At 35.4% G+C, this 15,643-nt stretch overlaps 1 protein-coding gene across 1 annotated transcript in view; it reads left to right on the forward strand.

Moving 5' to 3' along the window:
• LOC123925669 (RIB43A-like with coiled-coils protein 1) overlaps window positions 1–12,468 on the forward strand; it is a 76,147-nt gene extending 63,679 nt beyond the window's left edge. Inside the window, 2 exon segments of the mRNA XM_045979042.1 lie at window positions 11,864–12,018; window positions 12,290–12,468. Of these exon segments, the coding sequence (XP_045834998.1) occupies window positions 11,864–12,018; window positions 12,290–12,468 (334 nt within the window).
• Window positions 12,469–15,643: the final 3,175 nt, after the last annotated feature.

Below are 15,643 nucleotides of genomic sequence, written 5' to 3' on the forward strand. Positions count from 1 at the left end.
TGCACTCCAGTTATTAAAGGAAACATACACTCTATAAAGATCACAAGGCTACAAACTGGGATGAAAATGGTCCAATAAGAATTAACAACAGTAACAAAATGGCAAAGAAAGCGACTGAAACAGAAAATTGTGTATGTTTCAAAAAGTATTTTTTTCTTTAAAGGGAAATGAAATGGGCAAAATCCAAAAAGATAGCGATCAAAGAGATGAGCATTTTTGTTGCAGAAGATAATATATCTGATTTACAAATAACTGACTAAAAGTAAAAATATATAAAGATGAAATAAAAGGTAACTTCTTAGAACTTCTTAGGGATAGAGGAAGATCTTAATGTACAGGTCAAAATTTTGTGCCATATGCAAGGAGGACTATGTGGAATTGCTACTATTTAATAGTTTATGACCTATAAAATGACAGTTTCTAACATTGTGTTCAACTATACATCAATTTTAAAAAAAACTGGACACCAAAATTGAAGCTATCAATTTCATTGAGTTTAACCTTAAAAACTGGCCAATACTTAAGATGAAATCTTAAAATAAAAACTTTAAATCTTAAGATAAAAATCTTAAGACAAAAACTTCTATATGTATTAATCTAAAAATTCACTCATAAAGGAAGAAAATGAGGATACCCTCACAATTCTCCTTGTACAATGGTTAACAGAAAACAAATGAAGAAATGTCAAGAGGAGTATGATTGGGAGAAAATTGCACTTTAAGAATTTTTTATACTGAAAAATCGACATTCACATATAAAGCAATAGATATGCACTGATGGGGGACGCCTGGGTGACTCAGTGGGTTAAAAACTCTGCCTTTGGCTTAGGTCATGATCTCAGGGTCCTGGGATGGAGCGCTGCATCAGGCTCTCTGCTTGGCGGGAAGCCTGCTTCCCTCTCTCTCTCTCTGCCTGCTTCTCTGCCTACTTGTGATCTCTGTCTGTCAAATAAATAAATAAATCTTAAAAAAAAAAAAAAGAAAAGATATGCACTGATGGGTATTTAAAATATCCTGAAAATTTAGTTTCAAAGACTTTCTGTTACTTGAATTATTCACCAATAATCCGAGAAAGGGACCAAAGGAAAGAATTACTGGGTGCAGAAAGTATAGTATAAAGGAATTCCCAGGCTTATATTAACTGTTCAAATTTACAAGTAAATAAGAGTTATGGTATATAAGGACACAAAAGAGAGTATGAATGTTAGAAATTATTTTTAATAAAAAGATACATAATGTTCTTCATTAATAATAAATTGTAACAAAACTCCCAGATTGTTTTGGCAAAATGAGAAATGAATGGAGGGAAAGGGTGAATGAGGATGTACACTTCACTGCACCTTTTTTAGAGAACCTTCAGGAATTGCAGTTTATTTCTTGTTCTGGATTATTAGAAAAGTATAAGTAAAATCATTTATTTTATAAAAAGAAAATCATCATTAGAATTTAAAGCAAACAATGCACAGTCCAAATTACAGGAAAAAAGTTAAATAATCAGTCCATATAGAAAAAGTCATAAAGCTTATAACAAAAACATTAGGTAATCAAAAGAGCCATGACTGTGTCTGTTTGGCAACAAATGTGAAAGGCATACAGTCTTCCTTAATTTTTTTTTTTTCCAGAAGAAGACATTGATTTTTGAGAATCAATGAAAACCATTCTTTTATAATGTGATTCAGGAAAGTTAAAATGAAAGAATAAGCAAAGATGTGCCAACAGACAAGAAAGTATTATTTACTCACTTTGATACTAGCCATTCTGACAACTGTCAAATCACTATGTTATACATCTAAAACTCACATTTGTATGTCAGCTACTTCAATAATAAAATATGCTTTACTAATAAAAAGAAAACTTGCTACTATTTTGATTAGAATCAAAAATACAGAAACATCTAAACTAAAATGCATTCTGTGAGAAAAATGAAATCCTCATAGTGATGCCATAACAGATGGCACAGAATCAAAATATCTAAAGTAAAAACTCGGACACCTGGGTACCTCAGTCGGTTAAACGTCTGCCTTCGACTCAGGTCATGGTCCCGAGGTCCTGCAACTGAGTCCTGCATTGGGTTCCCCACTTAGCGGGGAGCCTGCCTCTCCCTCTGCCTACCGTTCCCCTGCTTGTGCGTGCGCTCTCTCTCTCGCTCTCTCTCTCTTGCTATCTCTTTCTGTCAAATAAAAAAATCAAATCTTAAAATAAATAAATAAAGCAAAAACTATTAAGAACATAATGGGAAACTGATAGGAAAACAATGCTAATGGGAGATTTAAAAACACTGGTATTGTCAGATGAGCAGCAGTTAAGAGGGCAACTGATAAGGACAAAGTTTTTTTTTTAATTCCTTCTAATGAATTTATTTTTCAGCTTTATTGAGATATAATTGGCATAACATTGTATAAATTTAAGGTGTACAACATCATTATTTTATATATGTATATATTGTAAAATGATTGGCACAATAAGCTTAGTTAAGACATCCATCACTTCACATAGTTACGATTTTTATTTTTATTTTTTTAAGATTTGCTCTCTTAGCAACTTTCAAGTATAAAATATAGTATGCCATGCTGTTCATTAGATCCTGGAACTTGTTCAGCAACTTGCAACTGGAAGTCTGTACCCTTTTACTAACTTCACCCATTTCCCTGACCCTATAGCCTCTGCTAGCTACCAATCTACCCTCTGTTTCTATGAGTTCAGGTGTTTTTTAGATTCCACTTATAAGGGAGATAGTATAATACTTGTCTTTCTCTGTCTATTTCACTTCACTCAGTATAACATCCTCAAATTTCAAATTTCATGTCCATCAAATTTCATTAATTTTGTCCTAAATAGCAGGATTTCCTTCTTTTTATGGCTGAATAATATTCCACAATGTATATATACCACGTCTTTTTTACCCATTCATCTATTGATGGACATATAAATTGTTTCCATGTCTTGACTATTGCAAATAATGCTCCAATTAACATGAAGTACAGATATCTTTTGAGGTTCCTGATTTCATTTCCCTCAGATATATATCAAGAAGTGGAATGAAAGAATCATAATGTAGTTATACTTTTAATTTTTTGAAAAAACCTCCATAATTTTTTCCATAGTGGCTGTACCAGTTTACATGCCGGCCAGCAAAGTCTCCTTAATACAGGTGTGGCATGCAAGGAACTTGTGTGTGTCAAGAATGAAACTCTATAGAGTGGATGGCATAATGGCAAACCCAGTGAACATTCCATCTCCAGTTAAGTTCCCCAGGACAAATATCTCTTACATGTCCTCAGAGATGCTCATTGCAGCACTTGTGCTGTGTTTCCAGTGTTAAAACTTATTAACAGCCTAACTGCCCATCATTAAAGTAATATAATATATATATAAAACTGTCTATTATGCTGTATACTATACTATATTACATTATATATTATATATAATTTTGAATAGTCATAGGAGGAGCACTTTACAACGGATAAAATGGAAGAATTCATGCTATATACATCTAACTGGAAAGATCTTTTTTTTAAATAAAGATTTTTATTTATTTGTTTATTTATTTGAGAGAGCGAGCCCAAGCAAGGGGAAGGAACAGGCAGAGAGGGAGAAGCAGACTCCCCACTGAGCAGGAAGGATCCCAGGACACTGAGATGGTGACCTAAGCCAAAGGCAGACCCTTAACCAACTGAGCCACCCAGGTGCCCCAACTGGATAAATCCTAAATGCATGATGTTGATAAAAAGAAAAGAAAAGAAAAGGGTAGATCTGTATATAATGTATAAATGCTGATTTATGAGAACCTTAAAATAAAAAACCAGTAATATATATGTTTTATGGATATTTATAAAAATGTTAAAATATAAAAATAAATGGACAAGAGAAATATACACAAAAGTCATGATAATGCTCATGTTGAGAAAAGGAAATTGGACTGTAAAGCTGGTTAGCGGGGACTTTAGTATGGTTTTATTTCTTTAAAGACATAGTATTTGTGTGTATGTCCAGATGTAGGAGTGTGTGTACATTCAAAGGATGCATATGTGACAAAAAGCAGTTAAAATGCCTACATTACCAAAAGCAATTTACACATTCAGTGCAGTCCCTCTCAAAATACCACCAGCATTCTTCATAGAACTGGAACAATCCTAAAATTTGTATGGAACCAGAAAAGACCCCAAATAGCCAAAGTAATGTTGAAAAAGAAAACAAAAAACAAAACCACAATTCCAGACTTCAAGCTGTATCACAAAGCTGTTACCATCAAGACAGTAGGGTACTGGCACAAACACAGACACACAGGTCAGTGAAACCAAAGAGAGAACCCAGAAATAGACCCTCAACTCTATGGTCAACTAATTCTCAACAAAGCAGGAAAGAATATCCAATGGGGGGGGGGGGGGCCTCTTCAATAAGTGGTGTTGGGAAAACTGGACAGCCACATACAGAAGAATGAAACTAGACCACATTCTTACACCATACACAAAAATAAACTCAATGTGAGTCCAAATGTGAGACAGGAATCCATCAAAATCCTAGAGGAGAACACAGGCTGTAATGTCTGTGACCTTGACTGCAGCAACTTCTTGCTAGAAACGTATCCAGAGGCAAGGAAAACAAAAGCAAAAATGAACTACTGGACTTCATCAGGATAAAAAGCTTTTGCATAGCAAAGGAAACAGTCAGCAAAATGAAAAGGTGACCTACAGAATGGGAGAAGATATTCATAAATGACATATCAGATAAAGGGCTAATATTCAAAAATCAAACTGAGCACCCAAAAAAAGCCAAAAATCCAGTCAAGAGATGGGCAGAAGATATGAACAGACATTTCTGGAAAGAAGACATACAAATGGCCCACAGACACATGAAAAAATGCTCCACATCACTTGGCATCAGGGAAATTCCAATGAAAACCACAACGAGATACCACCTCACACCAGTCAGAATGTCTAAACTTAATAACTCAGGAAACAACAGATGCTGGCAAGGATGCTGAGAACGGGGAACCTTCTTACACTGTTGGTGTGAATGCAAACTGGTATGGACATTCTGGAAAAGAGTATGTTCCGCAAAAAGTTAAAGAGAGCTACCCTAAAACGCAGCAATTGCACTACTGTGTATTTGCCCCAAAGATACAAATGTAGTGAAATGAAGGGACACCTGCACCCCAATGTTCAGAGCAGCAATGTCCACAATAGCCAAACTGTGGAGGGAGCTGAGATGTCCTTTAACAGGTGAATGGATAAAAAAGATGTGGTATATATGCACAGTGGAATATTACTCAGCTATCAAAAAGAATGTAATCGTGCCATTTGCAATGATGTGGACAAAACTAGACTGTATTATGCTTATTATTAAGTGAAATAAGTCAGTCAGGGGAAGGCAAATAACATGATTTCACTCATATGTGGAATTTAAGAAACAAAACAGATGAACATAGGGGAAGAGAAGAAAAAAATAAAATAAGATTAAAAACGGAGAGGGAGGCAAACCATTAAGAGACTCTTAACCCTAGGAAACAAACAGCATTGCTGGAAGGGAGGGGGATGGGGAGATGGGGTAATGGAGTGATGGGCATTAAGGAGAGCATTTGATGGAATGAGCATGGGGTGTTATATGCAACTGATGAATCACTAAATTCTAGCCCTGAAACTAATAATACACTGTATGTTAACTAAATTGAATTTAAATAAATTTTTTAAAAAGCAGCTATTAGTATGAAAAAGAATATAGGTCCCTATTATATTTTTATTCCGTATTTTCCATATTTTTAATTGAAAAGAAAAATTCCTGACTTTGAGAAATTTCAAAAACATATCATCTCAAGTATGCATAAAATCTATGGGAGGCAGGATGTGTAATGGTTAAAAGTGAGTTTTTATTGCTTATGTTATGATGGCACACACCAAAAGCTTACGCAGAGGAAAATGTCATAGTCTTAAGTGTTTTTATTACAAACAGGAAAGAATTTTTAAAAATTAATTCTGGATCATCTCGGAATAAAGAACCAATTTAAGGTAGTTTAATTCTTTAGCTGTGAAATGGGCTTCCATGAAAAATTGTGCTAGCTGTCAATCCAGCCACATGCTCCAGAAGAAATTCTTAGACCAGCACAAAGGTTCCATTAGATTCCCCTTCTGGTACATCCTAATGCAGCATGCTGGTATTTGATGAGGAAAAAAACCACAGATTGGACAGCAGTAAACTAGATTACAGCCCACACTAGAGCCTACTCGAATCTAAAAGAGGGCCATATAGGGAGAGAGAGAGATTTAAAAAATGCAAATAGGTGATATGAAAAATATCTTAAAAGTGGTATTTATCTTTCTCTTTGTTTAGCAAGCTATTTAGCTTCTACTTATATAGATTTTTTTTAATCAGAGATATTTTTGTTTCTTTCCACTTATTTCATCTTAATCTTGAACAAAAGCCTAAGTTTTGTGAAAGTTATAATATTTTACTAACTGCCTTATTAAGCAATCTCCCAAATGAATATTATTAAGACCCCCTAAATCTTCCTAAGCAACAGAACTTTTTCATACACTGCAATTAGGTTTAAAGGTAAAAGCTTTTGTTAAACTAATCTCAAGAAATACCCTAGGAAAAACAGCTAATATTATTTCAGTAAGTCCAAAATGGGCATATTTTTTCCAGCAATGAGAAACATTCTTATTTCTCCAGTTGAGTAAGATTTCTGAGGCCTGTCATAAAGCATGTGTTTGTTGGGTGAACAGAATCACCTATTTAAATTCATTCTCTCTCACTTTGTTTGGTGTTATTCTTTTTCCTGAAACAATTATAACTGAATATGTGTAACTCAAATGTAGTTCAATTTCACATCACTTTAGCGTATTATAGAAGTACCTGTGCATTTATTTTGAAATCAACAAAATTAAGATTGAGTTTTGCCTAAGCATGAAAGATTGAATATTGGTGTTTATCTGTGGGGGAAAAAAAAACATCAATGGCATACTAAGAACAAACAAACAGACAAAAAATTTAGTTGTGCAAGGATAAGGAAAATGAGATACAAAGTGACAGTAGATGAGAGGAACCAACAAAATCAGAAAAGTGGGTAACTCAGTAGATAACTGAAAGCAGAAATTTAACCTTGTAGAGGATGGGCGCTGGTGAGCCAACCAGAAACCATGTGAAAAATAGCAAATGAATTCATGTCACTTGGTATGAGGGATTTGGCAGAAGACTGAAAATAAGATGATTTAAAAGCTTTATAAGGAGTAGTGAGAACTTAAGTCCCCTGTCCCTGCAAAGCAGGGACAGTAGCTTCCCAGTCCCACCACGAAGAGTGGTGAGTGGTGGGTGCCCTTTTCTTAGCACTTTTTCATGGGAAGGAGGTACTCATGTAAACACACCACTGACAAGCCCACTCGTATACACAACCATTGGCTTTTGAGTTGCCTCAGTCCTCCATGTGAGTTTCTAGTCAATAATCACCAGACATTTAAGAAATCTTCTACCATGAAAGACAGAGATTTAAACAAACAACATAGTAAGGAGCTCATAGAAAACAGACATAAAACTGAAGTAGGAAGGAAAGCTATACATAATAAGCATAATATGTTTCTTTTGTCATAGATCCTACCATTAATAGCTTCAGTGGAATGATAGGAAATAATTAAATGAAAACATGTTATTTTAAAAAGGAAATCATAGTAGAAAAGTGAGAAACTATTAATGAAAACATTGAAAGGTAAAGAAGAAATCACAAAAAGTAGAAATCAGAACTGAGAGATGGAAAATAAAAAAACTAGGACATCTAGCCAGGATCCAACATCAAAAGATTTTGACAGAAAGTAAGAACAGAAAAATATTTAGGAAAAAAAAAAATAAAGCTTTCCACAGTTAATATTTAGGAGTCTCCAAAGTCAAAAACCCACTGAATGTCCAGCAAAATTATTATTTTTTAAAGATTTTATTTATTCATTTATTTGAGAAAGAGAGACTCCCCCCCCCCCCAGGGGTGGGTTGGGGCAGAAGGGGAGGGAGAGGGAAAAGCAGACTCTTTGCTGAGCACTGAGCCTGAGGCAGGGCTTGATCTCACAACACTGTGATCATTACCTTAGCCAAAATCAAGCATCAGACACAAAAGACTGAACCACACAGGCACCCCCAACAAAATTATTTTTTTAAGCATTCATCATCATGTAATCCGAGAGCTCCTGGGAAAAACATTAAGTCCTAAAAGGAATATGAATCTTCAACATAAGACCCCTCAAGAGTAATAAGAGATGCCAGACATCTCAAAAGTAATTTGAGATCCTTGAGAATAATGAAACAGTGACTTCAAAATTATAAGTAAATATTCCATTCAACCTAAAATTCTATGTAAAGTTAAATTATCATTCATTTGTAGTGACACAATAAAGTCCTTTGCAGAAAAGCAAATTCCCAAAAACCCATTTCCTACATCCACTCTCAGGAATCTCCTAGAGTATGTGGTCCAACAAATCAGGAGAGTAAATGAAGGATGGGATTCAGGAATGGAACTAATGCAATGGAAGGGTGCAAGTTATGTAAAAATGACTGCGATGGAGATCCCAGGAGGAGCAAGGCCTAAGGAGAAATAAACCCGGAGCAGAGCAAAAGTTAGGCAGTACAAAACAGCTGTCTTCAGGGGAAAAATGGAATCTATTAATACTATATGACAGGCTGACAATATAGAAAATTACATATATAAAATATATATACACATACACACTGATACATATATACTTACACATATATATCTATATATACACACACATGCATATATTTACCTATTATATATTTTCACACAGCCTTGGTTTAACTGAAGACTCAAAATAAACTAAATAAGTAAAAAAATAACATCACTATTAGGTGATCAAAAAAGCCTAAGTTTTTATTTGTAGACAAATAGATAAGGAAGAGGTGATACACACACACACACACACACACACAAACACCACACACACAAATATTTCAACCATAAAAAAGGCTGACATTGTGCCATTTGCGACAACATGGATGAATGTAGAGAGGAATGAGAGTATTATTCTAAATAAGATAAAGCTGCTGAGAAAGACAAATAACATCTAAATCTAAAACAAAAACAAAAACAAGAAAACAGCAACAACAAATGAATAAACAAACAAGAAGCAGAACCAGACTTATAAATACAAAGAACAATCTGGTAGCCGCCACAAGAGGGGTGTGAGGGTGTGGAAAAGATGGGCTAAAGGGAGTGGAAGTTATAGACTTCTAGTTACAGAATGGGTAAATCAGGGGAATAAAAGGCACAGTAGAGGGAATATAGTCGAAGGTGTGGTAACAAGGTTGTATGGTGACAGACGGTAGCTACACTTGTGGTCGGTGGTTGCATAAAGTATAGAGAAGTGAATCATTATGCTGTCCTCCTGAAACTAATGTAACATTGTGTGTCAATTATACTCAAATAAAATTTTTTAAAAAATGAATTACATAAAAAGCAAAGGATGAACATAACAATATTTGGTTCAGCCATAAATTATATTTACCTATTAATAACAATCTATACATCGAATATGAATTTAACCAAAAACCGTGGGGTAATGAAATCGGGAGGTAGAGTAACGTAAGAGGCAAAACTTTATCTTCCAAAGTAAGAAGTATAGGTAATGTTTAAAATAGAAGAGTTAAGAAATAGGAATCTATAAACAGACAAATAGTAATATGGAACTTAATATGAGAAGACAAAGAGCTGAAAAGTGGAATGTGCTTATGTCTGAGGTGATGAACTCAGAGATAAGGAGGCTAGGTAGGCGAATGATATTTGTTGCTCTGATTTGTCCTTTTTGTTTTTATAACAGGTTTATGTGTTATCATAAAAAGAAATGAAAATTAGAAGGCAAGGATGATGCGATTTTTTTAGGTGTAACCTTAAATTGTTCCCTTTGCTCCCGTACAGTTTCCATGTAAATGGGGATTTAGCGGTGAGGCACTCAGGATCGAGCTCCTACAGAAAGAAGGGAGCTCAGTTAAATGAACAGAGCCCAATCCCTTCATTCAGTCTGATCCTGAGGCAGCAAAGACAAACCCATGGAATCAACTAACAAATCCCAAACAAACAGGGGCAAGAGTCAACCATGTTTTACCCTCTTCTCTTCAGCCTCTATTTTCCCATATGTAGTTCATCTTTCTTTGTCACCATGACCCCGCCTGTCACCTTCATGCCATTCTTACATTTTTGTCTTAAATGTACCATATCCTTTTTTTCTGACTGCATTTTGAGACAATCCTTATTCTGGACTCAAGTTCAGTACTATTCCTATTGGTAGCTCTACATTCTTTGATGTCCCTGTCGTGCACCAGTTGATTGAAAATAATATCATTTCCTGCTGTTTTCTATAATCTAAAGGGCTTCTCTATTGTCAATATTTTGTCTTTCCATATTCCTTTTCTTTAGCTGCCTACATCTATTTACCTATCATAATCATTCTTGAGTTGCAAGATATTCTGTCCCTTAAGAAAGATGGATATTGTGATCTGGCTAGAATTCACTGTTTAGGGTGAAGGGCATTATCCTCAGAAATATGTATATAATCTCTGCTTAAACCATGGAAACATAACTTAAAGAGGGTGTAAACTTGAGCCACTCACAGAATCACCATGAGATAAGCATGAAAAAGCAAGACCAAAAAAAGTGACGAAATGATTCTTGGCATGTACCTTAGACTCTCACGTAAGTTGGTATTAACAAAGCACTTTGTTTAGTTTTATTTTACAATTAAAGGCCTTAAGGTTTTTAACATTCTAAAAATTACAAAATGGCATATAGTTTATAACCAGGGCTGATATTTTGCTTGTATTGACACCTTGTTTTGATTTTCTTATCTGAACAACCAACATCCATTCTCATTAGTCACTCTTCCTGCTATACTGATTGTTGAATAATTTGAATTTCACCCCTGCATGATTCTGTAAATGTCTCAATGCTGAACACCATACAGATTGAATTAGCCAAACTAAAGACTTTAATAACCAAGATCAACCTACTGACTCTTCTGCAACTGTTCTGAGTGAACTTCCTGTCTTTCAAAGAGCATTCACTCTGCAACAGGGTTCCTCAACCTTGGCTGTCCAGTACATTAAAGGGACAGCATTCTGTCCTGTTCCTGTATCCACTAGATACCAGTATTACCTCCCAGCTATGACACCCGACAATGTCTCCAGACATTGCCAGATATCCCAGGGAGGGCAAAATCACTCTTGGTTAGGAAGCACCCATCTGTTTGGTCTCAAATTTTTCTGTTACATAATATCCTGTCACTCTTGTGATCTTTTCCTTTGGAAGCCAATCTTCTGAAGTCTCATATTCGATTACTTCACATATATTTACTGAGTATCTACTAAGTTACAGGCATTTCGGGGACCCTGAGATATAATAATAAAATAATAAACAGACACATCTTCTCATCCCATAAAGCTTATGGCCTCATAGTAGAGATAAAGAGGCATCAAATCATCACACAAATACATAGAGTCAAACCGAAGTAGGTGCTACAGGAAAAATGGCGGGGTGTTTTGAAAGAACACAAGGAAAGCATTTGATATAGTCTGGGGATCAAGGAAACTCTTAAATGATATTTGGGATGATAGCTAAAGGATATAAGGAACAGACTAAAGGATGTAAGTAACAGTAAGGCAAACAGGGAAGAAAGGTATATTGGGAAAAGGAAACTGCATGTGCAAATATCCTGACAAAGAAGTAAATATGGCAGATTTGGGAAATCAAACTTTCTATGTGACTGAAATGCAGAGAGGAAGAATGGACAGAGAACCAGATGACGCTGCAGAAATACTTGGATATCGGATCCCATGCAGTTGTAAAAGCAGTGTTAAGATTGTTTTCTTTAAAGAGTAATGAGATTTCATGGAAGGTTTTCGTTAAGCAAATGGTTGACACAATCAGAGTTACATTTTGTAAATATCACCCTAGCTTCAGGACTGAAAACAGATTTGAAAGGAAAAAGTACATTTAGAATGAGTTACAAGACCAACCTTGGCGGTGCAGGTAAGAGGTGGTAACCTAAATGCATGCTACAGGGACAATGGAGAGAGAGATCCAAAAAAATGTTTAGGCAATAAAACTGACAAAATTGTTAATAATGATACCTAATGCTCTGTGTTGCTGAGCTATGCACATTCAGTTCCAATGTGATATGCTCAATGAAGCAAGGCCAGTACTCTATTATCCCAGGCACAACTCTATCCAACAGGAGATCCTACCTTGGCTCAAGATTCTGTTGAGAGTGCCAGTGAGACTTTTTTTTATGATTTAACAGGAACTTACAACAATGAAAACCAGGATAATTTAAATTCATGTCAATTGGTTGTTAAGGCTTGTCATATTTTCAGAATGACTAGTGATCTACCAGTAGATGTTCATAAAATTCATGCTCTAGAAAATGAAACCCTTCAGAGTGCCTCTAAAAATGTTGCCAAAAGCATTACTGGTGAATGAGAAAACTAGTATACTCTTCCTGGAGGGCAATTTGACTGTGTATCAAAACATTAAAATTTTCATTTCTTTTACCCAATAGACCCAATAAATATCATGTAGTTATTGAAAGCAGGGAATCAGCAAGCACGTTCTTGAGAAGATTATCAATAATAGCAAAGTTTTGGAAGCAATCGTTTTCTAAGCCGGGTTCTTAAGCTGTAGTAATCCTACGCAGATCCTGGAAAACTGAGGGCTTTCTCCCTTGAAACTGGAGTGAGTTAGATCTGCAATTTGTGGAATATCAGTCTATCCTTCAGATCTTCATTTTTAATCTAAATGGTTATTATGCTCCTGGGGAGTGATTTTCCCAAAACCTACCAAACTTATAATTCACAAACAAATAAATGGCAAAGTGAGACATGGAGGACCTTGCTAAAGTCACAAATACTATTTCAATTTTTTTTTTTTTTTGTACTTTTGTGAAGGAAACCCCAACCGGCTTTTCCAATTTCTCACTCCATTGGCAATCTTTCCAATCTTGGGCAAAATTTCACAGCTTTTCAAATTTGTACACAGTAGCTGCCAGAAGCTTATAACCATTGTTGTTCAAAAATAAGAGAGTAGATAGGATTTATCTTTGATTTCCAGTACCCTCATTCTTTAACTCTTTCCTTCTCAGTGGGGACCAATGCTTCATTTTCTTTCTTTATACTGTATCTACTGAAATCAGTAAAACATCTCAAACTTTTTTTTTCACACCATAATGCATTAATTCTCCCAAGGAACAAGAGATCAAAGTCATAGGTTTAAGTGCTAAAATAAAATTTTGAATCTCACTGGAGTTACAGTTGGGAAAAGCGCTCCCTATTAGAAAGAACAACATATTTTTTTTCCAATGAATATTTCAGAGAGCCTTATGCTTCAATTCCTTTTTTCCAATGGTCTTTCACTAGTCTTCTGAGATGAAATTTAAAGTTAATTTTGGGTGAAATTAATATTTTATAGGGAATCTTGAAATATTCAAAATTGAAGCTGTACCCAGGATGAAACAGCCTATAGAAACATTCTCCTATTTGTTTCCTCATAGAACTTTTTCCTGTGCCCACTTATATCCAAATCCTATCTAAATTTATTTATTTACTTACCTTGTTTCCACATAAATTAGCTTCACAAAAGCTGAAATTTAGGGGATAATTTTAGACATATCATGATTTTAGATGAATAGATATTCCTATTTTAGTCCTTCCTTGGGAATTATTATTAACATAGACAGTAATTAAAGATACTTGGGAAATGTTATTTCTTAGATAATTATCTAGGTAACAGTACTGATGATTCATAAGATGATCCAATGCTTGACTTTGATGGGTATTGATATGGATAGCTGACATCTGAAATTCCAGAAAAGGTCTGGGTCTGGGTCTACAGAATTAAATAAAGGAAGATATATCCCATGTATCATGGCAACACAGCCCTTAAAAAACATTCAGTTTTTTCTTATGATCAAGAAAAAGCGAACTTTTCAAACAGCTAAAACAGATGACATAAATTCTATATCCTATAAATATATGTTAGAAATATTTTGATGTAAAAGTGGAAGAAAGCCCAATTCAAATCGGTCATTAATAATCAAGGAAATGAGTAAACTATACAGGTAGGGCAGGTTTTAGCTCAGGTTCCATTTCCTGGAAGTTCCCCAGGATCTGTCATACTCAGCCATACCTCATCAAGTTTCCATGTTCACCAGCTACCAAATGATATTTGAAAAAAAGAGACTCCCTTCTCCTTCGAACTTCTCTTAAAAGGGAGGAAACTTCTTTCCCAAAATCTCTCAACAACCATTGTTTTGCATGTCACTGACCTCAAATGAATCAGAATAAGAGTAACAATAGAAGAGAGAAATGAATTTGGGGGGCAGGGGAGGAGATAAAGAGTACTGACACCTGAAATAACCATGAAGACCTTTACATCATCAACATATTTAATTTAACAAAGAATTACAGCCATGAGGAAAGTATTAAACTCAATAAAATGTACTCTGTTGAAGAGGACAGGTTAGGATGCATTAAACTTCAGAATAGTTGCCAAAAAATAACAAAAAGTAACTTGAAGCTGAAAGAAAAGGCTTTGAGTATTTGGAAATATGTGTTTGTGGCTATATGGAATATTTCAATTTCTGGTTATGACAGATAAATAATGTACGAGAAAATAAAATATGAAATTTATATACACACTTCAAAATCAATTGCCATAGACAATGTCAAATTACTGTTAGCTTTAATCACATTAACAAAATGGATAATTAAGAAAATTCACAAATGAGATCAAGATGGAGGCTAATTAAGAAATTGCAGACAGAGAGCTAAGAAAAGTTCAAGTCAAAAGTGTCTTTTTTTTTTGGAAAAAAATGAAAATCAAGGAACATTTAACAGTAGCACAGGAAGTCTGCTCCAGGTTGAGAGAAAATATTGATGTGTTCCTGTTATTTCTGCTTTGCTTTTTATACAGGAAAACCCCAGATCTTCCTCCCATGTGTCCCCTTCATTCTCACACAACTACTACACTTACAACCTTCTGACACCAAGTCAGTAGGGTTCCCCATCAAGCAATCTGCCATGACACCAGCTGTAGCCTACAATTTAACTCAATTCTGACACTATCCACCCAGAGATAGCATCAGATCCCACAGGGTAAGGGCTCAGTCCTTCAAGACTGCCAATCGCAAGTAGTAGGTCCCTGGGTAACCCACAACTTCTGCCCAACTTGGATACAAACCAGAAGTCCCCATGATCCCCATCTTAGATTCAATTATTTGCCAGAACAGCTCACTGGATTCTAAGAACTCTTACTTAGGTCTGCCAATTTATTAATGGACATGATAAAGGATACAGACGAACAGTTAGCTGAAGTGATAGGGCAAGGTCTAGGAGAGTCCCAAACACAAGAGCTTCCTTCCAGGTGGAGTTGGGGTGTGACATTCTCCTGGGATATGGCTGTACAACCCATCTGGAAGCTCTCTGAACTCTTGGATTATTAGGGAGGCTTCCTCATGTAGGCATTTTCAATCATTAATTCCATTTCCAGCCCCTCTTCTGTCTCTGGAGAATGAGGGGTGAAGTTACAAACTCAAAGTTTCTAACAATGGCTCAGTCTTTCTGGTGATATATCCCATCTAGGAGCCATTCAGGTACCCACC

The sequence above is a fragment of the Meles meles genome, chromosome 15 (assembly GCF_922984935.1).
Source record: "Meles meles chromosome 15, mMelMel3.1 paternal haplotype, whole genome shotgun sequence".
NCBI lineage: Eukaryota > Metazoa > Chordata > Mammalia > Carnivora > Mustelidae > Meles > Meles meles.